Source organism: Pristis pectinata, chromosome 5, assembly GCF_009764475.1.
Source record: "Pristis pectinata isolate sPriPec2 chromosome 5, sPriPec2.1.pri, whole genome shotgun sequence".
Classification (NCBI taxonomy): Eukaryota; Metazoa; Chordata; class Chondrichthyes; order Rhinopristiformes; family Pristidae; genus Pristis; species Pristis pectinata.
The window spans coordinates 29,300,864-29,328,402 of NC_067409.1; the positions used below are offsets into that span (position 1 = coordinate 29,300,864).

At 40.1% G+C, this 27,539-nt stretch overlaps 1 protein-coding gene across 1 annotated transcript in view; it reads left to right on the top strand.

Annotated features, from left to right (window-relative positions):
- The window catches only part of LOC127570798 (protein adenylyltransferase SelO-like), a 52,670-nt gene that overhangs the window by 17,748 nt on the left and 7,383 nt on the right, over positions 1-27,539 (top strand). The window contains exons 9-16 of the mRNA XM_052016630.1: positions 342-411; positions 549-621; positions 7,400-7,483; positions 8,126-8,255; positions 14,225-14,269; positions 16,269-16,350; positions 18,306-18,398; positions 22,222-22,301. Of these exons, the coding sequence (XP_051872590.1) occupies positions 342-411; positions 549-621; positions 7,400-7,483; positions 8,126-8,255; positions 14,225-14,269; positions 16,269-16,350; positions 18,306-18,398; positions 22,222-22,301 (657 nt within the window). The remainder of the gene's footprint in view (positions 1-341; positions 412-548; positions 622-7,399; positions 7,484-8,125; positions 8,256-14,224; positions 14,270-16,268; positions 16,351-18,305; positions 18,399-22,221; positions 22,302-27,539) is intronic.

Consider the following 27,539-nt stretch of genomic DNA (forward strand, 5'->3'; position numbering starts at 1 on the left):
ACTCTTGTGGCTTCGTAGGGGCAAGCACGGTAGTGTAGTGGTTAGCGTAATGCTATTACAGTGCCAGTGACCCGGGTTCAATTCCAGCCACTGTCTGTAAGGAGTTTGTACGTTCTCCCCATGTCTTGTGTGGGTTTCCTCCAAGTGCTCCAGTTTCCTCCCACATTCCAAAGACGTACAGGTTAGGAAGTTGTGGGCATGCTATGTTGGCGCCGGAAGCGTGGCGACACTTGAGGGCTGCCCCCAGAACACTCAATGCAAAATATGCATTTCACTGTGTGTTTCGATGTGCGTGTGACTAATAAAGATATCTTATGTACATTTTTCTTTTCTTCCCCAAGGAAATTGGTGGATTTTGTTATTGAGCAATATTTTCCTTTGATAAATGCAACCAGTTCAAACAAGTATCTGGTATGTTTTAAGATACACATTTTAATTGTATGGAATTATAGAATTAGTAATTTAGGTACCATTTAACAATATTGAAATATTTTGTCTTTCTTGCCAAAAGTTTAACTACAATTCTTCTTATCACTTTGTTATTACAGGAATTTTTCTCTCAAGTTGTTACTGATACTTCGTATCTCATTGCACATTGGATGTCAGTAGGATTTGCACACGGTATGACATATAACCCCAGTTAACCTGCTCTAAGATTTGCATGATACACAGCTTTAGGTGAAATAGAATACTATTGAGCTTATCGATATTCTGCTGTGAGATAATGTCAAAATGTTCACTAGAAAGAACCTGGTTCTACAGTTATTTTCAATTCTTCTGACTCTCTCAGTATGCCACTAAGTTTAGGAAAATTGGAATGCTACTTGCACTGCTGTTCATTTTCACTCTCAGTATCAGCAGCATTAATATGCCAAAGTTATTTGTTTATTTCTCAATTTGGTGCCTATTCAGGCAGATACCTGCAGACTTCCCCTATTCTGCAACCCTGTTTGTGACCCTTGAGTTGCTCTTTCCTACCATCTGTGACACACCTTTCTTCTAATCTAATATTTATTTAAAATTTAGAGCAAACTGCTGGAGGCCACATACCCTATCCTCTTGCCTGTTCTGATTTTCACCTGCTTTTTGTTTTGATCTTTGGAAGTCCTTTCCCACAATCGTCTGATTGCTGTAGGCACCTCCTCTGCTGGACTACCCAAACATGTCTATCACAAACAGTGGAGAAGGAAAACAATGTTCCTACTTCACGGTTCCCAGGAGACTTAAAAATCTAACAATCTCTTGTGGAGTCATAGAGCTATGCACACAGAAACAAGCCTTTCAGCCCAAATCATCCATGGTGTCTTCCTGAGTTGGTCCTATTTTTCTGCACTTGGCCCATATCCCTCTAAACCTTTACTATCCATGAACCTGTCCAAATGTCTTCTAAACATTGTAATTTTACCTACCTCTATCACCTCATCTGGCAGCTCATTCCATATACCCTCTGTGTGAAAAACTTGCTCCTCAGGTCCGCTTTAAATCTTTCCCCTTTCACTTTAAACCTCTGGCCTCTCATTGTAGACTTCCCTACACTGGGAAAAAGACTGTGACAATCTTATCTGTGGCCCTCATGATTGTATAAACCTCTGTAATGTCACCCCTCAACCTCCTTTGCTCCAGGAAAACAGTCCAGCCTCTCCTCACAACTCAAGCACTCCACTCCCATCAGCATGCTTGTGACTCTTTTCTGCACCGTCTCTAGCTTAATGAATTATGAAAGGAAGTTGGCGGATAACATTCGAAAGGATACTAAGAGTTTTTTTAAATACATAAGGAGTAAAAGAGAGACACGGGTTGATATAGGACCAATTGATAACGGTGCAAGAGATATTATAATGGACGATAGAGAGATGGCAGAGGAATTGAATGAATATTTTGCATTGGTCTTCACCGTGGAGGACATCAGCAATGTGCTGGTTAGTCAGGAGTCTCACGAAATGGAACTGAGTTCAGTTAAGATTACTAGGGAGAAGGTGCTAGGAAAACTAAATGGGCTAAAGACTGATAAGTCTCCCGGACCGGATGAGGTGCATCCCCGGGTTCTGAAGGAGCTGGCTTTAGAGATAGCGGAGGCATTGGTGATAATTTTCCAGGAATCGATAGATTCCGGCATGGTTCCAGAGGACTGGAGGGTCGCAAATGTAGTTCTGTTGTATAAGAAAGGTGGGAGGCAGCATAAAGGTAATTACAGACCTATTAGTCTGACATCAGTAGTGGGAAAATTATTGGAATCTATCCTCAAGAATGAGGTTACGGAATACCTAGAGGCGCAAGGCAAGATAGGTCCTAGCCAACATGGTTTTGTGAAGGGAAGATCCTGCCTGACCAACCTATTGGAGTTTTTTGAAGAAATCACAGGTAGGGTGGATAAGGGAGAGGCGGTAGATGTTGTGTATTTAGACTTTCAAAAGGCCTTCGATAAGGTGCCTCACGAGAGACTGATTAATAAGATGAGAGGTCATGGAATTACGGGTAGGATAACAGAATGGGTGGAGCATTGGCTGGTTGGCAGGAAGCAAAGAGTGGAAATAAAAGGATCTCGTTCTGGTTGGTTACCGGTTACTAGTGGTGTGCCGCAGGGGTCGGTGTTGGGACCGCTCCTTTTTACCTTGTACATTAACGACTTGGATAATGGAATAAATGGTTTCGTGGCTAAGTTTGCGGATGACACCAAGATAGGTGGAGGAGTAGGGAGTATTGAGGAGATAGGAAGGTTGCAGAGGGACCTAGACAGTTTAGGAGAATGGGCAAGGAAATGGCAGATGAGATTCAATGTTGAGAAATGTGCAGTTGTACACTTTGGAAGCAGAAATAAGCAGGCAGATTATTATCTAGAAGGAGAGAAAATTCAAAGTACGGAAGTACAAAGGGACTTGGGGGTACTCGTGCAGGATACCTTAAAGGTTAACCACCAGGTCGGATCGGTGGTAAAGAAAGCGAATGCTATGTTGGCATTCATTTCGAGAGGTATAGTGTATAAAAGTAAGGAAGTGTTGATGAGGCTCTACGGGGCACTAGTGAGGCCTCATTTGGAATATTGTGCGCAGTTTTGGGCCCCACATCTTAGGAAGGATGTGCTGACGTTGGAGAGGGTTCAGAGGAGATTTACGAGGATGATTCCAGGAATGAAAGGGCTTATGTACGATGAGCGTTTGTCGGCTCTTGGACTGTACTCACTGGAGTACAGAAGAATGAGAGGGGACCTCATAACGACATTTAAAATGTTGATAGGAAAAGACAGAGTAGATGTGGCTAGGCTGTTTCCCTTGGTGGGTGAGTCCAGGACTAGAGGGCACAATCTTAGAATTAGAGGGTACAGTTTCAAAACAGAGATGAGGAGAAATTTCTTTAGCCAGAGGGTGGTGAATTTGTGGAACTCCTTGCCACGTACAGCAGTGGAGGCCAGATCAGTGGGGGCGTTCAAGGAGGAGATAGATAGATATCTAAATAGTCAGGATATCAAGGGATATGGGGATAAGGCCGGAAATTGGGATTAGAATAGTTTTTTTTCCCTCCCCCATTCCCCATTTCTCGTTTCTTTTTTCCCTTTTCCTTGGAGCAGACTCGATGGCCGAATGGCCTGCTTATGCTCCCTTGTCTTGTGATCTTGTGATCTTAATCACATCCTTCCTATAGTATGGCAACCAGAACTGCTCTCAATATTACAGGTGCTATCTCACCAATGTCTTGTATAGCTGTAACATGACATCCCAACTCTTGTTCTCAATGCCCCGTACAGTGAAGGCAAGCATGCCATATGCTTTCTTCACCATTTTGTCTACCTGTGTTGCCAATTTCAGGGAACTATATACTTGTACCCCTAGGTCTCTCTGTTCTACAACACTCCCCAGAGCTCTGTCATTCAATGTGTATGTCCTGTTCTGGTTTAACTTCATGGTTTACACATGGTTTAACTTTGCACTTGTTTGACTTAAATTCCTTTGTCCACTTTCCCAGTTGATCTAGATCCTGTTGTAACCTTAGATAACCTTCTTTGCTGTCCACTACACCATCAATTTTGGTCTCATCTGCAGACTTACTAACCATGCCACCTACATTCTCACCCAAATTATTATGTGTGACAAACAACAGAGGATCAAACACCAATCCCTGCAGCCCACCAATGGTCACAGGATTCCAATCTGAAAAACAAGCCTCCACTACTACTCTCTGCCTCCTTGTCCCAAGCCAATTTTGTACCCAATCTGCTAGCTCACCCTGGATCCCAGGAGATCTAACCTTCTGGACCAGCCTACCATGTGGTACCTTGTCAAAAGCCTTGCTAAAGTCCACGTAGACAATGTCTACCACCCTGCACTCATCAATGCTTTTGGTCACTCCTTCAAAAAACTGGATCAAATTTGTGATACATTATTCCCCATGCATAAAGCCATGCTGATAATCTCTAATCAGTCCTTGCCTTTTCAAATGCAGATTGATCCTGTCTCTCAGAATCACCTCCACTATCGTTCCCACCACTGATGTTAGGCTCACTGGCCTATAGTTCCCTGGCTTGTCCTAGCAGCCCCACAGTCTTCCGGTGCCTCATCCATGGCTAAGTAAGATACAGAAATCTCTGCCAGGACCCCTGTAATTTCTTCCCTTGCTTCCCACAACATCCTAGGATACACTTGGTCAGGCCCTGGGGATTTATCTACTTTATGCACCTCAACACCACCCGGACATCCACTTTTGTAAGGTGAAAATGGGTTTGGGTTTATTGCACTACATAAAGACTGAATATTTGATTCCAGTTAAGTTTGAATATGGTCATCCAATTTCTGACAAGTAGTGTTGTTTACACATGTGGTCTAACAAGCAAGGGAGCATCCTTAAAGTTCTGAAAGATAACGCACATCATCTGGCCCAGTGTTTCAGCATCTCATCTGAATATGTGCATATTGCTATTGGTTAATTGGATTCTGCTCAACCTTTTGCTTCTTATCTCTTTCCATGGCCAAACAGTGAGTAGAAATACCTATAGTCATTTCTTAAATTTTGGCCATTCACCTTCATAGTGGTCTTAAACTTGCTGTAATTTGCTTTTTGGCGTCTGTCATGAAATGAATGCTGTTTAAAAAGCATTCCTTTTGTCCACATTTACCTCATTGGTATGTTGAGCATCCCTCTGTGCTTTCCAAAATGACATGTTTCTTTGTCATCTGAATTATCTACATTTGCTGTGCTTTGCCTGTCATTGCAGACAAGTGCCATGTATCCTATCTTGTTGCAGTGAAAACACTGAGTTGCTCTAAATAGATATAATTGAGCTGAATAGTTACCCTAAAAATAGTAACAGATTTTCCCACTGCGACTGCTTCCTGACATCTCATCCTCAATGCCAGTGTAGCACAAACACATTAAAATTTAAGAATTAGGAGCAGGAGTAGGCCATTTGGCCCTTCATACCTGCTCTGCCATTTGTCTTAAGATCTTAAGGCTGATCTTCTATTTCAAAGTGGAATAGCTATTTTCAAGCTCTTTCCCCATATCCCATATTCTGAGACTGCGATTATCTGGTTCTAGACCCCTCAGCCAGATGAATCTTCATATATTTATACTATATGTTAAAATTTCCAACAATTCTCCAAATTTCAATTCTAGAATGGAGTTATAACAATGAGTTAGTGCACAAAGAAGGCATCTGTACAAATGTCAGAATGCAGTCCACATATGTTTCAAAATCAAAGAAAGAAGCCCTTCAGTCAATCAAATGCAAATATTATAGTTTTCCTGTACTAGCAGCATTTAGGTTCTTTGTGTAGCTTTGTAGAAGCAAACTGACAGCCAATTGTGAAAGCCCAGACAGCAGTCAATCACATGACTTGGTGCTTAAGTTAACAGCCTTAAAGCCACAGCCACCGTTTAACAGCTGATAATAAGTACACCACTACCTAGCTTGCTATTGTTTCAGTCTCTGCCTTACCTCTTGCTGCCAGGGTTTCCCTGCTGATCATCTATGAGGTCTCTGCTAGCTTACACTGACCAATTTGCCATGACCTAGTCTGTGCCTGTTACTCATTGTATAGCAAATGATGGCTGATGGTTAATAGCTTCCTGGAATTACTTAATGACTTTGGAGTTTCTACTTTTTCCACAGAATTTGGATCTTTCCTGATCTCTCCTTTAATCTCTTGTCTTCCCTGACTTCTTCACAAGGCACAATGTTCCCTTAGATTTCCTCACAAACCTTGAAGCATTTCTGATCTCCTATTAGCCTGAGATCTTGTCCAACTTCTAAGCCTTTGATTTTTGCTAAACATAACATACTATATTCTTGAGTGGTAGTATTTGTAAATTGACAAATTCTATGTCCTCTCTATTAAGGGCTGGCACCAATTATCTTATTTAAAGGCTTCTTTGATTGCTTTGGTCTGTCAACAAACTCGCTGTCAATTGCTTGGAAATTAAAACTCATTTTATTCCTATCTTTTACTTGAATTTCCATCTAATTGGTTTACTTTTACTGAAATTTTCAAACTGAGTAACTCTCTCTCCTCACAACACAAATTTAGAGGGAACCAATATTTTATATTGCAGAAGAAAGTTGGGTTTTGAATTTAATTTGAATTTCAGTTAGATTTTCAATTTTAGGAGAAAATGGTAATGCAGATTGAAACTCTCTGGTCTGGCATTCTGTGGTCTGGCATCTCCCATGGTCCAGCACGTTTTCAATCTGTAGTATAGCTCTATATTAATTAACTAATTATAACTAAGATCTAAAATTAACTAAGATACATACTAATCTATAGCTAATTAACCTACCAGTGCAACTTTTGCAATCTTAGTTGACAGCATATCCAATGTATGGAAAGCTTGGGTTATGGACTAGTTCTGAATCCTTGCATGATTCGGGAAGTGTCTATACTTCAAAAGAACAGTCTCCTGCTCAGAGGAAGATGATTGGGGGCAATTTCTGTGGTCTGGATTGTCTGTGGTCTGGCACCAGTCAGGTCCCAAGGCTGCCGGACTAGAGAGTTTCAACCTTCAGTTGAAATGAGAGTTTCAAAACAAAATTAGAGAAATGTACAGAATTGTTTAAGTTTCAAGTACTCCTCTCCCTGCCTAATGAAAATTGCAACAGGATTATAAAAGATCTTAATACAGAAACCTCAAAAGCAGTCATGGTGATGATAAAAATTATTGCCAGCATAATTCCACCCAAGGGTTCTTATGCTTTACTTTATAAGGGACATATGAAAAGTGCATGGTGTGATTCCTACTTTCTTGTAGATCGTGTCAGTCACTATTTGGGATTTGTACTGATGACATATTCTCAAAATGTGAATATGTGTGATATTTTAAAAAGATGGCTTCTCTCAGTTTATATCTCATATCTTCCTTCCCTTGAGATGTTTCCATTGATCAGTATTTTTCCATGACTTTTGTTTTTCAGGTGTGTGTAATACAGACAATTTCAGTATACTCTCTATTACAATAGATTATGGTCCATTTGGTTTTATGGATTACTATGATCCTAGTAAGTATTGTTTTGCCTTCATTGTAGAAAATCTATTAAACCTGTATCTTTATGAGGCCCTGTGCTTCAGGACCACACATGCACCTTACTTGTATGAAAAAAAATTGGAGTTGAGCTGCTTTACAAAGTATCCTGTTGCATATTTCATTTTTTTCCCACAGTTGTGCATCTTTGCTTTGACAGCAGTAAAGTCATTACAATTGCTCTTCATGCTTTAGGGAAAAATTCCATTTCTGACCACTGTTCATTGGTTACTGATGTTACAGTAGGCCTTGGCTTTTCCCTCAGTTTTGGAATCCTGTTAGTTGACATTCATTGTTGAACTCAAGCAGAAAAATATGACCAAGGGTGTCTGGGCAGTGAATGTACCAGTATATTTTCTCCGATTGCAGATTTGTTTGTTTGTGGGGGTCATTTGGAAAGAAAGAAAGAATGAAGTTTAACAAAATTTTTGGAAGAGTTTATGCAGAGTTGAAGGGATGGGCATTATAGATATGAATGAACACACTACTGCTATATTATACAGCTAAGGGAATAATCTTTTTCAACTTAATTATGCTGAAAGATGGAGGATGTTCTTTCACAATTCATTCTGTTTCTATTAATATCCATGAAAACAATTTTTAACATTTCCTTGACCAGATTTTGTGCCAAATACCTCTGATGATGAAGGTCGGTACAAGATAGGGAACCAAGCCAATATTGGAAGATATAATCTTGATAAACTGCAGAAGGCTTTGAATCCTTTATTGGACCCTATGCAGCAGTTGTTGTGAGTAGTGTTTACAGTCATCCTCGTTCTGTGCCAGCTGACTGCTAAATGTATCCAGTGCAGGGCATGGTTTGTTTTCCCAATCATAATAAAATATGCAAGAGGTGACCAGTATTTTCCTGTTTGAAAATGAGGCACCAAGATGTGTTTACACAAAGTACTTCCTCCACTGCAAACTAAGTATTATAACTGGGAGCAATCTGTTTATTTTGAAACAAGTATTGGTAAATGCAATTGTGACTTTAATAGATTGTTAGCCATGGATTAACGACCTACACTATTTTTAGGGTGGTTTCTTCTACTATATTCAACAGCAACAGAAAGTACTATTTGCATTTATGTACTACCTTTAACATAGTGGACACTTCCAAGTTTCTTCACAAGAATATTATCGGATCAAATTTGATATAAAGCTTTCCAAAGAGATAGCAGGATAGGTGATAAAAAGAGGTAGGTTTTAAAGAATATCTTAATGGAGGAGAGAAAGCTGATGAAGCTTAAGGTTTGGGCAGCAGAAGGCACAGCCGTAAATGTGTAGCATGAATTTGAAGATATGCAAAATGACAGGATTCAATGCAAATTTCAGTGAAAAATACTATTTTTAATGTTAAATTAACTGTAGTTTTATTAAACACTTAAATTTGATAATTATACTGAAATGAATTATTTGTAGCTCTTTTCACATCATGTTTATTCTGGAGTTTGGCAGCAGTCTGAATTGGGATTTATCTTTCAGTTCATCTCTCTGTGGACACTTGGAGCATATCTTTTGGGGTATTCTCGAAAACATTGACTCCTCATGCCATGTGTTTGAGAAGTTAGCATATTTTAGTATAAAATTGAGTGAATTAATTACTACTTGATTTCTTGTTACCATAAGCTTCATGATTGTTTTCTTTACCCCAAGAAACCATACACAGATATTTACAAAACATCTTCTTTGAATGCATTTTCACTTTAGGTATCTAAATTTGAGATTATAATCTAATAAATATTGAATTATTAAATGCAATTTTTCTTTCCTGTAGTGCAGCTTGTTATCTGGGCTATAAAGAGCAACACAGGTCATACATGGTGCTTTTATGAACTGAGCTCTCAACAAAGCCGATTTACTAACTTGTATTCTGTATTTCTTGTGGGATTGTAATTATCCTTCAGTTTGAATGTATGATTTTCAGAACCTTGTTCTAAATAAGCAGATGAATATCTACAGCATTTTTCCACAAGACATACATTTATTATGCAGTTTTCCTAGTCTGTTTTTTCATACAGACCTTTTACTTCTGCTCCTCCTTTTGGATTTATTCTGATAAAATGAAAGTTTTTGTTTCCTTTATTTTATGCACACTGTTAGGAAAGTACTATTTGCTGGTATTGCCAAATTTGCTGCAGGGATCAATGCTTGGGTGCCTGCTATTTACAATACATATTGATGATTTGCCTGAAGGGATGGAATGTAATATTTCCAAAGTTGACAATGACACAAAACTGGGTATGAGATGTGAGCAAAGATGCTTCAAGGCTGTTTAGACAAGTTAAGGGCAAATATATGGCAGATGCAGTACAATGTGGATAAATGTAAAATTATCCACTTTAGAAGAAAAAACAAAAAGTGAGAGTATTAGAGCCATAGAGTCATACCACTGTGGGAGGTCCTTCACCAGAAGGGCTGCAGCAGTTCAAGAAGATAGCTCACTAACACCTTCTCAAGTGCATATATGGATGGACAATAAATGCTGGTCTCACCAGGGATGCCCAGATCCTGAAAAATAAATTTTAAAAAACATGCTTTCTTTACCACTAATCATGATCTTTTCCCTCTTTAATCATGATTTCTTCTCCAACATCCTATCAGCAAGTTCTTCCCTCCTGTTTGCCCATGATCTCTACTACCATTGATCAGTAATCCCTCGCTTATCATAGAATCATAGAAAGTACAACACAATACAGGCCCTTCGGTCCACAATGTTGTGCCGACCTTTAAACCTTGCCTAAAAATTATCTAACCCCCTTCCCCCCACATATCCCTCTATTTCAAATTCCTCCATATGCTATCTAGCAACGTCTTGAATTTGACTAATGTACCTGCCTCCACCACCGCCCCAGGCAGTGAATTCCATGCACCAACCACTCTCTGGGTAAAAAAAAACATCACTCTGATATCTCCCTTGAACTTCCCACCCATTACTTTAAAGCCATGCCCTCTTGTATTGAGCATTGGTGCCCTGGGAAAGTGGTGCTGGCTGTCTATCTATTCCTCTATCATGTCTCCTCTCATCCTCCTTCTCTCCAAAGAGTAAAGCCCTAGCTCCCTTAGTCTCTCCTCATAATGCATACTCTCTAAACCAGGCAGCATCCTGGTAAATCTTCTCTGCACCCTTTCCAGCGCTTCCACATCCTTCCTATAATGAGGCGACTGGAACTGGACACAGTACTCTAAGTGTGGTCTAACTAGAGTTTTGTAGAGCTGCACCATTACCTCGCAGCTCTTAAACTCGATGCCACAACTTACGAATGCTAACATCCCATAAGCTTTCTTAACTACTCTATCCACCTGTGAGGCAACTTTCAGGGATCTGTGGATATGAACCCCCAGATCCCTCTGCTCCACCACACTACCCAGAATCCTGCCATAACTTTGTACTCTGCCTTGGAGTTTGTCCTTCCAAAGTGTACCACCTCACACTTCCCTGGATTGAACTCCATCTGCCACTTCTCAGCCCAGCTCTGCATCCTATCGATGTCCCTCTGCAATCTTCGACAGTCCCCCGCACTGTGCACAACACCACCACCTTTGTGTTGTCTGCAAACTTGCCAACCCACCCTTCTACCCCCTCATCCAGGTCATTAATAAAAATCACGAAAAGCAGAGGTCCCAGAACTGATCCTTGTGGGACACCGCTAGTCACAGCCCTCCAATCTGACTGCACTCCCTCCACCACAACCCCCTGCTTTCTACAGGCAAGCCAATTCTGAATCCACACAACCAAGCCTCCCTCGATCCCATGCCCTCTGACCTTCTGAAGAAGCCTACCATGTGGAACCTTGTCAAATGCCTTACTAAAATCCATGTAGACCACACCTAGCACTACTCTCATCAATCTTCCTGGTCACCTCCTCAAAGAACCCTATCAGGCTTGTGAGACATGATCTGCCCTTCACAAATCCATGCTGGCTGTCCCTGATCAGACCATGATTCTCTAAATGCCCATAGAACCTATCAGAATCCTTTCCAACAGCTTGCCCACCACAGATGTAAGGCTCACTGGTCTATAATTCCCTGGACTACCCCTACTTCCTTTTTTGAATAAGGGGACAATGTTTGCCACCCTCCAATCCTCCGGTACCATTCCCGTGGTCAACGAGGACTCAAAGATCCTAGCCAACGGTTCAGCAATCTCCTCCCTCGCCTCACGGAGCAGTCTGGGGAATATTCCGTCAGGCCCCAGGGACTTATCTGTCCTAATATTTTCTAACAGCTCCAACACATCCTCCCTCTTGATATCTACATGCTCCAGAACATTAACCTTACCGACACTGTCCTCAGTGTCATCAAGGCCCCTATCCTGGTGAATACTGAAGAGAAATATTCATTGAGGACCTCACCCACTTCCACAGCTTCCAGGCACATCTTCCCACTTTTGTCTCTAATCGGTCCTACCTTCACTCTCGTCATCCTTCTGCTCTTCACATAAGTGAAAAAAGCCTTGGGATTTTCCTTAACCCTACTCGCCAAGGCGTTTTCATGTCCTCTTCTTGGTCTCCTCAGCCCCTTCTTAAGTTCCTTCCTTGCTACCCTATATTCCTGAAGAGACCTATCTGATCCTTGCTTCCTAAACCTTATGTATGCTGCCGCCTTCTTGTTCCACCTCTCTTGTCACCCATGGTTTCTTCACCCGCCGTTCCTTCTCTGCCTCACCAGGACAAATTTATCCCTAGCCTCCTGCAAGAGATCCCTGAACAACCACCACATCTCCATAGTACATTTCCCTTCAAAAATGTCATCCCAATTCACACTCTCAAGTTCTAGCGTTATAGCTTCATAATTTGCCCTTCCCCAATTAAATATCTACCTGTCCTCTTTGCTCCTATCCTTGTCCACGACAATGCTAAGGGTTAGGGAGCGGTGGTCACTGTCCCCCAAATGCTCACCCACTGAGAGATCTGTCACCCGACCTGGTTCATTACCTAATACTAGATCTAATATGGCATTCCTTGTAGTCGGCCTGTCAATGTACTGTGACAGGAATCTGTCCTGAACACACTTAACAAACTCTGCCCCTTCGAAACCTTTAGTACTAAGCAGGTGCCAATCAATATTTGGGAAGTTGAAGTCTCCCATGATAACAACCTTGTTATTCTTGCACCTTTCCAAAATCTGCCTCCCGGTCTGCTCCTCAGTATCTTTGCTGCTATCTGGGGGCCTATAGAATACACCCAGTAGAGTAACTGCTCCTTTCTTGTTCCTAACTTCCACCCATCCTGACTCTAGAGAGGATCCCTTTACATTATCCGCCCTTTCTGCAGCTGTAGTAGTATCCCTGGTCAGTAATGCCACCTCTCCTCCTCTTCTCCCCCCCACCCTATCCCTTTTAAAACACTGAAATCCAGGAATATTCAGTATCCACTCCTGCCCTGGTGACAGCCAAGTCTCTACAAGAGCCACAATATCGTAGTTCCACATATTTATCCAAGCTCTTAGTTCATCACCCTTATTCCTGATACTTCTTGCATTTAAATGAATGCACTTTAGCCCATCCACCTTTCTACTTCTATACCCTATACTCCGCTTCTTCTTCCTCTGACTTTACTCCATGCACTTCTTCCACTGACCTATCCCTCCGGTTCCCATCCCCCTCGCAAGCTAGTTTAAACCCTCCCGAACCACACTAGCAAACCTGCCTGCAAGGACATTGGTCCCCCTTGAGTTCAGGTGTAACCCATCCACTCTGTACAGGTCCCACCTTCCCCAGAAGAGATCCCAATGATCCAAAAATCTAAATCTTTGCCCCCTGCACCAACTCCTCAGCCACGCATTCAACTGCCATCTCCTCCTATTCTTACCTTCACTATCACGTGGCACTGTCAGCAATCCTGAGATTGCTACCCTTGAGGTCCTGTTCTTCAGCCTTCTGCTTAGCTCCCTAAGCTCCCTTCCTACCTATGTCGTTGGTACCAACATGTACCATGATTTCTGGCTGCGTCCCCTCCCGCTCAAGAATGCTGTGGACCCAATCAGAGACATCCTGCACCCTGGCACCTGGGAGGCAACATACCATCGCTTACTCTCTTCCAGTTTGTAGCCTTGTGCTGCAGCCTGTTAATCAGGTTGGCTATCATTAAGGAAACATTGTGAAATAGTTTGAAAGCTGTTCCTGGTGTTAGGATATCCAGGAATCATACCTCCAACTTTCTTGTGCAAAATTTCCCCCATCCAGTTAAATATCAAGTCCAATAGGGGCAGTTACAAGTAACCCCACTATTTCAAAAGAAAAGGAAGGAGAGAGCAAGCAAGGAAGCATGAATTAGTTAGCATGACATCAGTAGCAGGGAAAATCTGGAGTTGATTATTCTTTAGGGTTTGACTCAGTAGATGCAGGACGATGGTTCCCCTGGCTGGGATATCTAGAACTAGTGGCCACAGTCTTAAAACAAGGGGTCAGCCATTCAGACAAGAGAGGCTGAGCCTTTGAATTTTGGAAGAGGGCTGTGGAAGTTCAGTCACTGAGTATGTTCAAGTCAGAGACAGACAGATAGTTATATATTAAGGGAATCGAGGGATATGGGGTTAAACAAAGAAGTAATGCTGAAGTGAAAGGTCAGCCATGAGTGGCAGAGCAGGCATAAGTGACTTACTGCTGCTTCTATTTCATATGTTCAACTCTCACTTGCCAAAAAACAGAACCAAACATGTAACTCTCTATTTGCAAAAGTTTTAACAGTTTTCTTAATTTCTGCTTGATTTCTAGAACAGAACAAATATTAAAAGGATATCCTGATCTTTATCAGACAAAGTAAGTTTTATTTTTGTTAAATTTATTACAGGGGTTGGGATTGTTGTGCATAAGTTCATTGAGCTGTTCTGTCAGTTGATGAAAATATGCAGAGTGGCAGAGAATTTGCATGTATGTAGTCCCTGACTTGTTCTAATTATCCCAAAACACCCCACAGCAATTAATTACTTCCGAGTGAAGTCACTTTGCTAAATTGGTAAATAGCTAACATGCATGCATCATGCCCCACAATTCATAAAGAAGAGAATTAACCTGTTAATTTGTTCAGTTGATTTTCAGTGAATAGTTGGCATGCTACCAAAAAAACCCCAGGAATGTACAGTAGATTTTACTTCCAGCAGAACAGGCCAATAGGCCTTATTTTAATAGATCTTTTTAAATGCTTTTCCTTGCGCTCTCCCACTATGCATTGAAATGTAATTCAGGTTGACCTGCTCAAGTCAGGCTGGAAACCAAAGCTTTCTGATTTTCAAATGAAACTATTGCCTCTGAATCAAACTGACATAATGTAGAGACAGCTAAGGAGTGCAAAAGAAAATGTTTAAATAAATTCTAATGAATTTGAACAGAACATTCGAAAGATCAGTTTTAGTTGTTGAACTGGCACTGGTTAAATGCTTTGTGTTGTCTCATGTTGGACTTTATGGAGTAGAAAAGCACAAGGATCAAAGTTTGGGCTGCAATCAGGATTTCTAAAGTAAATGTTAACTTTTCATTCCTTGATATTCACAGCACAGCAAAATGGTGGGTTGTGCAATTTTCTTTGAGGTCGTTGTCTAACAGGACCTTAGAAATACCACAAAGAAGATTGAGTCTTCAAAGAGAAGACTATAGAAAATGGCTGTGATTTGTCATCAGCTCCCACTTTCATTGTGCAAGTGCATAAAGTGCTGGTGAAGTACTTTGTAAGAAAAATAGTTAAAAATGAACTTTTGAGGCAATAATTGGATTAATAGCACTTTCACAATTTGGATGAAATGTCAGACAGTGTTGCTTCCTACATTTTTACCTTAGGGTGCAATGACTCTCAGCTCAGTTTGCTTCCCTAAGTTTGGAGGTGACGGTAGCTCACAGGCAATCGACCTGCAGATTTGCTAATCGCTGCAAGTATAAAGACAATGAAGGCAAATGTGCCTTCAGATTTTATTATGACTTAGCAATAGTGCCTCAAATATGATGGATGACTCTTTCAATGAGGTAATTGACTACAGTAGCTACCTTCAGGAGAACATGGAAGAAAGCTGCAAAAGACAAATCTGTTTATTAAAAGGCCACTATTTTCATTTCCTGCTATTGTTTAAATTTAAGATGCAGTTTTAGAAGGTCTGAAAATGGTTTTATTGCAAGATGTCACATTTTTTATCCTCCACTTTTCTACTGATCTTTCACCTCAGTTTTCCTGAAAGCAGTACTGGTTGGCAGTACTGATCTATTATAAGGAGCATAAGGGTACTATGCAATGCCTTATGTACCACTGACTGTGAAGCAATTCCCTGGTTTCAACAAATTACGAGGCAGGAGTGATTTAGTAAAATTTTGGTAAAATCTCCCCCCCGCTGACCTCAGAAAGAAAGTCATATTTTAGATTTCTTTTAGCAGTTTGGCAGTAGATGATCCAGAGGTACAGTAAGAGTTACATTTTACCTTACTTCAAATAATACTAACAGCAAGAAATTTTCCCTACAATATCCTGAGGGAAAAAACAGCTTAATAGTTCAAAGGTCTTTTACAATTCTATAGATTTCATGATTTCTTGATGATGGATAAATGTATTTTTGCAAAGAAATTAAATTGTCATCTTCTCAAACCATGTTGTATTTTCATTTCTGGAATAGAACAAAATCAGAAGTTCATTTTTTAAAATTATAATCCATTTTACCACACTGGATTTTTTAAAATCAATACTTACAACTATGGAAAAACTGCCTAAAATACTGATTGGCACATGGATATAATAAGTACTAACATGACATCCATTTATCTTCTAAATAACTTGTAGATTTTTGGAATTATTTAAAGCTAAATTGGGCTTGTCTGGACTTGATAATAATGATGGCTACTTGGTTGCATACTTGTTGAAGGTAAGCATATTATGTCATTAAGTTTGTGAACATCTGTTCGGTTCATGTTTATTGCTTTTCCTCTCAAGTGTCTGACTATATTTACAAGGATGTTGCCTGGATTGGGGAGCATATGAAAACAGGTTGAGTGAACTCTGCCTTTTCTCCTTGGAGCGACGGAGGATGAGAGGTGTATAAGATGATGAGAGGCATTGACCGTGTGGATAGTCAGAGGCTTTTTCCCAGGGCTGAAATGGTTGCCAGAAGAGGACACAGGTTTAAGGTGCTGGGGAGTAGGTACAGAGGAGATGCCAAGGGTAAGGTTTTTACTCAGAGAGTGGTGAGTGCATGGAATGGGCTGCCAGCAACGGTGGTGGAGGTGGATACGATAGCGTCTTTTAAGAGAACTTTGGATAGGTACATGGAGCTTAGAAAAATAGAGGGCTATGGGTAGCCTAGTAATTTCTAAGGTAGGGACATGTTCGGCACAACTTTGTGGGCCGAAGGGCCTGTATGTCCTGTAGGTTTTCTGTGTTTCTATATCAACTTCCCCTTGTACCCAACTTGCCAAGTTCTGAATCTGCATCTTGATCTAAATGCTGTTATTATTCCTGCCTCCAGCACTTCCTCTGGCAGCTCAATCCAGATACCAACTACTCTTTGTGTGAAAACTTTACCCCTCAGATCTCCTTTAAATCTCCTCCCTCTCACCTTAAACCTATGCCCTCTAGTTTCTGACACCACTCAATGGAAATAGACCATGGCTATCTACTCTGTCTACGCCTCTCATAATTTTATATAACTCTTGGTCTCCTTCGCTACAGGGAAAACAGACTTAGCCCATGCGATCCCTGCGGCACACCAGTGGTCACAGGCTTCCAATCTGAAATACAGCCCTCTGCTACCACCCTCTGCCTCCTGCCCCCCCCCACCATTTTATATTCAATTGTCTAGCTCTCCCTGGATCCCATGTGTTCTAACCCTCTGGACCAGCCGATCATGTGGGGCTTTGTCAAAGTCTTTGCTAAAGTCCATGCAACTTCTTCCACTCTGCCCTCATAAATACTTTATGTCACTTTTTCAAAAAACTCATTCAAATTCGTGAGGTATGTTTTCCCACATGCAAAGCCAGGTTGACTATCCTTAATCATTCTTCGGCTTTCCAATGCACTTAAATCCTGTTCCTTAGAATGCCTTCCAAAATCTTTCCCACCAGTAATTTAAGGCTCACCACCCTGTAGTTCCCTGGCTTATCCCTGCTGTCATTCTTATATAAAGGCACAACTTTGGCTATCCTCTAGTTTTCTGGTACCTCGTCTATGGCTAACAAAGGCACAAAAATCTTTACCAAGGTCTGAGCAATCTCCTCTCTTGCTCCTGTAATGTCCTAGGATACATCTGATCAGGCCCTGGGGATTTATCCACCTTTATGCATTTCAAGATCTTCAGCACCTCCTTTATAATGTAGATATGCTTCAGTATATCACTGTTCCTTCCCCTGAACTCTAACTTCCATGTCCTTCTTCATGGTAAATACAGATGAGAAGTATTTATCGGTTCCCATGTTAGTTGATGTCATAAGTTCATACCTCACTCCTTTACAAAATAGCTTTCATCACTCCTGTTATCAAAAGCCTGCTCAACCAACATTTTTGGCTACAGTTGGGACAAATGATAAAAATCTTGGCTACTGACTCAGAGATAAAAATGCTAATGGCTGAATCATGTTAAACTTATTTATGAAGCATGCATACCAGCAATAATTTCTTTTTGCAGATGTCTCATATCTTTACAAAGTTTGTTTTCTCCAATTTTAACGTCCATTTGTTTCACTTATATCAAAATGCAAATACGTCCATTTTTTAACTTTATTTCTAGCTCCTTTAGTAAACTCTTGAAAGCCTTCTATACTTTTAAAATAATTGCATATAAGAATTGTGATGGGAACAACCAAATGAACTCTTCCACTTTTGTAGTTGATGGAGGATACACAAGCAGATTTCACAATGACATTTCGCCAACTTAGTGAAATTACCAAGCAACATCTTAAGGTTAACAACATTTCTGAGGTAAGTTGTATGGTAATATAGAGATTCTATACCAAGGACCAGTCTAAAGAATGCCCACTAGAGGAAACTGGCCAGTTGGTTAAAAATAGTTGTAATTTTCCTGTGGCCTTCCTACAGTTTGGAATTGCAAATCTGGATTGCAAACAGGCAAGCAGTTCACCCCCAAGTAGGAAGCAGGATCTTGTTTTAACAACTGCAGATAAATTATTGTGGCTTCCTCACTGGATCAACCTGGCAGAAAATCTAGAAAAAAAGGACAGAAAAGTGTAAACTTAAATTTACCTTGTTTCCTTGGCAAGTAGAAGGAGCAAAATTTAGCGGCCCTTTAACTGACTCCATCTGACCAATCTGACTGCTGAGGGTCATTCTATCAGGTCACTGTCAATAAACTCCTGCCACCCTGTATCAATCTCAACCTCATCAATTACTGCTTAAAGCAGATTGGGTAACACTGATATGGAATACATGAGATCCAGAATTGGAATCTTCCAGAATCACTCTGCAGGGTGGACGGCTTCCCTCATACAATGAAATGTATTGTTAACATTGGGGATGAAGATTTTGTTTCTGCAGACATCTCTATAATACTTGCAAAAAGTTATTAATGTCTGAAACCACGTATGCACTGTACTGCTGCAGCAAAACAGCAAATTTCACGACATATGTCAGTGATAAATAAACCTGATTCTGATTCTGATTGGTTACCTTTGAAAGTGATGATATCAGGAAAGCATAAAAGTGAAACGAAAATAGATTTAGAAAACAGAATCCAAGGGATAGGCTTTTTTACACAGAGAGTAGTTGATATCCGGCACACACTGCCCGAGGAGGTGATGGAATCAAATACAATTACTATGTTTAACAGACATCTAGACAGACATTTAAATAGGGAAGGGATTAGTGTAGATGGAAAAAAGGTTAGCATAGACTTGCTGGGCCAAAGGGTCTGTTTCTGTGCTGTACGATTGTATGACCACGAATTAGGAGTGAAGCAAAACTAAAGATTTTTCTCAAAACCCTCACCTTGAAGTTTTTTTCAGTTTGTTCTGTTTTCAATCTCTCTGCAGAAAACATGTTCAACTGGCAATTAGGTCCATGTACATTTAATTTTTAAACTAACCCAAATTGATGACCAAATTTTACTGTAAATTTCAATAACATGATATAAAACACAATTTAAAAAGGTTATTTCTAATATATTGATTTTTATTGTTTCAAATATAGTTTGAAAAATGTTTATGTTCATAAATGATTGCAGTGTTATGTTGCAGCTTTTAAGGTTATGGAATGATGCCAAAAATCAGGAAGAACTTCAACAAATTATAGGATGGCATTAAACTTGCAGAATAGCAAAAAACTTGGCAAATTGAGTTCAATGCAGGTAAATGTGAAGTGGTATATTTTGGTAGGAAGAATAGCGAGTTCAGTTATTACTTGAAAGATGTGAGGGCAAATGGGTTAGTAGAACAAAGGTGTCCTTGAATAGAAATACAGAACATCATAAATAGTTATGCTACATGTTAATAAGAGCACAAAAAAAGCACACCAATCAGTATGGTTTAATTCTAGTGGGATAGAATTGTAAAGAAGGGGAATTATATTAAACCTGTATCAAACCTTGGTTAGACCACACTTAGAGCACTGAATAAAGTTCCAGTTATCATATTGGAGCAGGGATATAGAGGCACTGGAGAGGATGCAGAAAAGATTTACAAGGATGGTAATTCGTTTATTATTGTTGGATGTATCGAGATAGAGTGAAAAACTTTTGCTTGCGTGCCATCCAGACAGATCATTCCATACGTCAAGGTAGTACAAAAGGAAAAAAAACAGAATACAGAATATAGTGTTACATTTACAGAGTGCAGTGCAGGTAGACAAATAAAGTGCAACGGCCATGATGAAGTAGATTGAGAGATCAAGAGTTTACCTTCATTGTATATGACATCTGTTCAAGTGTCCTTAAGGGTAGAAGCTGTCCTTGAGCCTGTTGGTACATGTTCTCAAGCTTTTGTATCTTCTGCCCGATGGGGGGGGGGGGGGGGGGGTGTTGGGAGGGGTTCTTGATTATGTTGGCTGCTTTTCCAAGGTAGCAGGAAGTGTAGATAGAGTCAATGGAGGGGAGGCTGGTTTTCTTGGTAGACTGGGCTGTGTTCAAAACACTCTGCAATTTCTTGTGGTCTTGGGCAGAGCGTTTGCCATACCAAGCTGTGATGCATCCAGATAGGATGCTTTCTATGGTGCATCTATGAATATTGATGAGATTCATCATGGAAATGCTGAATTTCCTTAGCCTTCTGAGGAAGTAAAGGCACTGGTGTGCTTTCTTGGTCATAGTGTCTTTGTGGTTGGACCAGGACGAGCTATTGATGATATTTACACCTAGGAATTTGAAGCTCTGAACCATCTCCACCTCAACATCTTTTGATATAGACAGGGCATATACTCTGCCCTGCTTCCTGAAGTCAATGACCAGATCTTTTGTTTTGCTGGCATTGAGGGAGAGGTTGTTGTCTTGACACCATGCCACTAGGCTCTCTACTTCCTTCCGGTATTCGTTGTTGTTTGAGATCTGGCCCACTACGGTGGAGTCATCTGTGAACTTGTAAATGGAGTTAGAGCAGAATCTGGCCATGCAGTCATGAGTGTATAGGGAGTAAAGTAAAGAGCTGACAACACAACTTTGCGGGGGCATCGGAGGATAATCATGGAGCTATAGTCAGTAAATAGGAATCTGATGTAGGTATCTTTATTATCCAAATGTTCCAGAGATGAGTGTAGGGCTAGGGAGATGGTGTCTGCCTGTTACGGTGGTTGGTGAATTGCAGTGGATCGATGTTGTCTGGGAGACTGAAGTTGATGTGTGCCATGACCAGTTTCTTGAAGCACTTCATGATGGTGGATGTCAGAGCCACACTGGGCAGTAGTCACTAAGGCACGTTACCTTTTTTTCTTTGGCACCGGGATGATAGCAGTCTTCTTAAAGCAGCTGGGAACCTCAGATTGGAGTAGGGAGAGGTTAAAGATGTCTACACACACTCCTGCCAGTTGATCTACACAGCCGGGGACTCCATCTAAGCCAGTCGCTTTCCGCGGGTTCACTCTTAGGAAAGTTGATCTGACATCATCAATGATGATTGTGGGTACAGGTGCTTCGGAGGCTGTCAGGGCAGTGGTGTCATTTCATTGATCTTCTGTTCAAAATGTGCATAGTATGCACTGCGCTCATTGGGGAAGGGTGTGTTGTTGCCAGCGACATTGCCTGACTTGGTTTTGTAACCCATGAAAGTCTTGCCACAACTGATGGTTGGTTTGGGACTCTAGTTTGGTCTGCTATTGTCTCTTGGCATCCCTGATAGCTTTATGAAGGTTGTACCTAGAAGAAAAGGAGTATACATATCTGGAAAAGATAAACAGGATCTTGTGAAAAGGAGACTGAGAGATGACTTAATAATAATCTTTAAAATGATGAAAGATTTTGATAGAAAAAATGCATCCATTTGTGGGGAGTGCCATAATTAGACACCATCCATATATGGTGTTCACTAAGAAATCCAATGGGGCATTGAGAAACTTCTTTACCTAAAGAGTGGTGAGAATGTGGAACAGGAAGTGGTTGAGGCAAATAGTATAGATGGATTGATGTTAGTCAAGCGTAGGAACCAAAGGAAGGTTATATTGATGAAGATGAAGTTTTGGATGAAGCTGAAGTAGCTGTTGAAGACCAACATGGACTAATTTAAATGACCTTATTCTGTGCCATGTATCTTTATGAAATCCAATGCAACAATTATGATAAAATAAAAATGTTTTTTTGGTGTAGGAATACTGGGCACTTCAAGACCTTGCAAAACATGAGAAATTCTTGGATTGGATTAATCTGTATCTGTTAAGATTGAAGAGGTGAGAATTCATCCCCTTTCTAAGCTCTCTTAAAAGACGTGCAAAGATATTTTTGAGTTTATAACAATTGTAGATTCTGTATCTTCAACTGTTTCTGTTAGCTCAGTTTAACATTTACCATTTCTCTCAAACCTAGCAATCATTATAAAAATCCTGGGTTGTTATAATGACTTTGATTCACCTATTATTCTTCCCCATTGCTATCAGACTTTTGAACCAATCACCTCTTTCATATCTGCTTCCCAGTGGTGCTGCCACATTCTTGGACTCTTAATTCTACCTCTCTTGGTTATTCTGTTATTGTCACTTTAGCATTTCTTTTTGCACTACAGATTGCACTACAACTTTTACACCATTCTCTTGTTTGGTGTTCGTTGCTGTATTTACTGTTACCATGTATACTGTTTACTCTGTGAGCTTCAGGCAAGCAAGGCAGGCATTGTACCCTTGTGTATATGACAATAAACTAATCCAATCTCGGTCTTTTGATTAAAATAAATTAATGTAATTTTGAGATTGAAGGTATTATGAGATTAATTTTTACCCAACATTTTAATTGTGGAGTTATTTTAGAGATGATAAATATTAATTATTTTGGTTGCCTTTATAAATAGCAGAAATTACAGATATATTTTGTAAATTTCTAAAAATAGTGATATCAGTGAACATATCAAGTGTGCTGGGAACATTCTTGGGCATGTAAAATCTGGGCAAGAAATTTAAAAGCTATAGCAAGTTCATGGAGAGTGGGATGATTCAATCATGTGAAGTTTAGCCTTAGTGTAAGTAGAACTTTCACATGTCTGCAAAAAATTCATTTTAATTTTCTAAGATCACCACTGCTTGCGTTAAGTAAAAAAAGTTTGATTCAAGATAGGAAGTTGAGGAAAATATTTTTCACCCAAAGGGTGATGAGATCTGGAACTCACTGCATGGAAGAGTGCTGGGGTAGTGGAGACAGAGTACCTCATCACAATAAAAATGTACTTGACTGAGCACTTGAAATACTGAATCCTAAGACCCGAGAGGTAGGAAGATGGTTCAGCCTAAATTGCTATTATGAGAATGTGGACACATTGGGATAAATGGCCTCCTTCTCTGCAGTAAACTAAAATGATTCTATGATTCTGTTATATTGTGAGGGCAAAGGGTGTCATGGAATGGCTGAAAAGGCAATGAAAGCTGGGGATAGTTATAACCCTAACTTGAACCAATGTAAATAAGGGTACACAACACCTCCTACTTGAACAGTTTGGTTCCGGCATTTGAACTGAACCCACCTGAGTGGAACAAGACCATTCAAAGCTCATGAGTATTGCATCAAGATGTTTTTTCTATTGTTTATTGTAATGGAAGTGCCATACATTCCTACTCCTTTAACACACCATTCTTTTAACTCTAAGCACTATTCAGATACATGGTTCTCTTTAATTTTCACAAATATTCACTGCTCACACTTTTCATATGTATTGGTGATCAAATGTCAAGGTTTACCCCTAGGAGCATCCTTTACATCATACAAAAATCTCTGCATGACATCCCTCCCAGTCATTTGACTTAGTCCGTTGTCATCACAAGGAAATGTCAAGGAAATGTTTGACCATTTCACAAAAGTAGCTGTTTTGATGGGAAAAGGTTTTGAATTTATAGCATTTTGAAATATTAGTGAATCTAATAACAACTCCGATGTTAATATTTTCACAGCTGTGAGGACGTCTATATTTGATGGAATCATGGATTTTATCTGTAATGTTGATTTGCAAATCTTGTTATTAGCTTGACCACAGGAGTTCAATGGATAAGCTGGGAAGTTAGACCTGTATAAACACGTCAATATGTGGCTGATTACTTCAACCACGTCCTTGATTAATACATTCATTAGATCAATCAATTGTGTCAGTGATTCAGTATGAATAATTCCTCCTGCTTTCATTTCAGAATTGTTGCAAAAATTAATTTAAAAGTGCTGTTAATTCCACACAGTATGCAGGGGTATGAAGCTCAGTTGTTATGTGTGAAAATTAAGAAGCTGCCTTAACAGTACAGCTGTCCAACCTCTCTAATGTTGGTTAACTTTGAGTTAAATGTGTTCTTGATGCAGGCCTGATTACAAGGGTCCACCACCTGTCCTCAAGGTGTGTCGCATTTAAATCAAGTTTTCTTCTGATCTTACTGATTAAGGTCCCATCCTTTAATGTTTGCAGCTTCCTCTCCTTTCACTTTGCTTCACTGCAGATGCAGAAAATGGATTACTATGATCAATTAGATCACAGCCAGTACGAGAGATGTGGTTATTATCCAAAGATTTATTTAAACTGTAGTTCTTCAGTTTGATAATGGCTGCCACCAGAGGATAAGTTTAACGTTTTGTATGTCTTTCCCCACTTCACATTGCCTTTGTTTTAGTTCCCACAGTGCGAATTAGGTTACATTACATTTCATAAATTAATTATTTTAGCCTGAATTTCAGGTTAAAGCAAATTAAAATCACAACCAAATTTTCTAACATATTTTTCCATGTTCAAGTTGAACAGTTACATAAACCAGTTTCCTATTTTAGGTATAAAGGGTGAACTATTCTATTTTTATCAATATCTCATGAGCAGGCTCATTATTTCCATTTATTGAATATTTTACAATTCTGGTTGCACAGTACAATTCAACCGGCCTTCTGGGCGGAGTTAAGAGCTCCATGATTTCCTGATGCAGACTGCATGGCACAATTTGCCCACTTTCCAAAGAATCCACATGCTAAGGATAAATTACTTCCTTGCTCCTGATGATTTCCAGGAGCCTGCTTAAGATAAGATAAGATGTTTATTTATTAGTCACATGTACATCGAAACACACAGTGAAATGCATCTTTTTGCGTTACTGAGAATGTGCTGGACGCGGCCTGCAAGTGTCGCCACTCTTCCGGCACCAACATAGCATGCCCACAGCTCCTAACCTGTACGTCTTTGGAATATGGGAGGAAACCGGAGCACCCGGGAGAAACCCACGCAGACACAGGGAGAATGTACATACTCCTTACAGTCAGTGGCAGGAATTGAACCCGGTTTGCTGGTGCTGTAATAGCATCACGCTAACTGCTACATTACCGTGAGTAGTTTCCAGTCTGCTGATCTACATCCATACTTTTCCTGAGTTCCCCAAAACCTTGTCAGTGAACTACAAACAACATAGAATCTGAGTAGACAGTATATGTTGGTGGGAATTCAGTTGGATGGCTTCCTACATATAAAACAGCAGTCATGTCGACATACGTTCAGCTGATTCAATGATAAAGCCATTGTATTATTCAGATACCCATTCCTATAGCCCATCTGCCTTTCTTCTTTCTTGGGATAACTGAATCCATATCCAAAGGCGTTTGCCTGTGTGAATGAAAGCCTTCTTAAAGTAATTCTAAAATCATGGCTGACTTCAACACCACTTTCCCGAGCTCTCCCCATACCCCTTGACTCTTTTGTAGTTTAAATGTCTGTCAGTCTCTGCCTTGAATGTATTCAATGCTCTTTGATCTGGGTTTTCATATTTACTGCAAAGACAGGATGGTTCACTGATTCCACCTTCAGATCATTTAACCATTATAACATGGTCCATCTACTGATAGTAGGGCTTCACACCATTCTGTCTTTACTTCAATCTGCCATTAACAATCTTGGAACATCCCCTTTTACAGCCCAATAGATGGCTGCAGATGTCTTTAGTATGATGAGTATGCTATTTCTAATTTTCGAGAGTCATGCTACCAGTCCAAGTTTCCAGTAGGTTGATTGTGACAGTACTACACTTAACTTAAAACAAAAGTAGAAAATTCTAGAAATACTCAGCAGGTTAGCTAGCACCTGTGTAAAAACATAGTTACTTTTAATCAGAACTGGGAAAAATTAGAAACACACATATTGTAAGCTGTGGAAAAGGGGAGAGGTGGAGAAAACAAAGGTAATGTCAATGATAAGGTAGAAATCCAATTGGTGTCAACTGGCATGTTACTCGTAGCTAATCTGTCTGGAGGATGTATAAAGACAGAGAGCAGAGAAAAACAAAAAAAATTATTGGAACTGGGAAGCAGAAGACAGCAATTGCTGAAAATCTAAAATTAAGGACAATACTGGGAAAACTCAGCAAGTCACGTCACACTTGTAAAGAGAGATGAACTGAGTTACATCAGAACTAGCCAGTGATTGAAAAGCAAAAGATTGCAGATGCTAGAGACCTGAACCAAAGACCGAAAATAACATCTACAAAGGAAGAAACAGAGCCAATGCCCAGGTTGATGGCTCTCACCCCCACCGTGAAAGGTCATCAAACCATAAGTAAAAATGAGCCTGCTCCAGCATTTAATAATATATTCAATAACTGCCTTCACAGCTCTCTATGGGTAAAATATTCTACCCTCATGATCTTCTGAGAAAAATAATTTCTCCACTTTCTTGTCTGAAATGAAACTGTGCCCCCAGTTTTCCTGCTAGGGGAAGCATCCACTTAGTATCAGCTCTGTCAGTTCACCTCATAAACTCGTGTTTCAAAAAGATTGCCTTGTATTCCAATGAGCATCGTCCCAAACTGCCAACTTCCAACCTTTCTTCATACATCAGCCCCTTCATTCCAGCAATTTCTGCTGTGCCTCCAGTTCAAGCACATCCTTCCTCAAATAGTACTCCTGACATGGTCTCACAAGCACCCCGTAAAGTTGCATCAAAATCTTACTTTTATACTCCTGCAATGAAAGGCATCATTCCATTTTCCACTGTAACTACTTGCAGTCTTAGAATTGTAGAATTATAGAATAATTACACTATTCAAGTAGAACATTTGATGCATCATGTCCACACCAGCTCTCTACTAGACCAACTCACAAATTTCATTCCAAGGCCTTTTCTCTATAGCCTTGAAATTATCCTTCACTATATGTTTAGCCACTTCACTCTTGAAGGCCACAATGAAACTGTCTCCACCACATCTACAGGCAGTGCATTCCAATTGGAATTGTACTGTGTAAGCTACTTCTTACACGGAGAGCTTCTAACAGCACTCTGTGTAAGAAGTAGCTTTTATCAGTGTTACTCTGAATTCTCTTCCTTTCTAATCTGTACCTATGAACAACCTTCCACTATCCTGTCTGTCTATACCCTTCATCATTTTAACAAATTTCTTTCAGCCTTCTCTTAAAAGAAACAGTCCGGCCCTTCCTATCTATCCTTGTAACTGTATCTTTCATCCTGGGAAGCA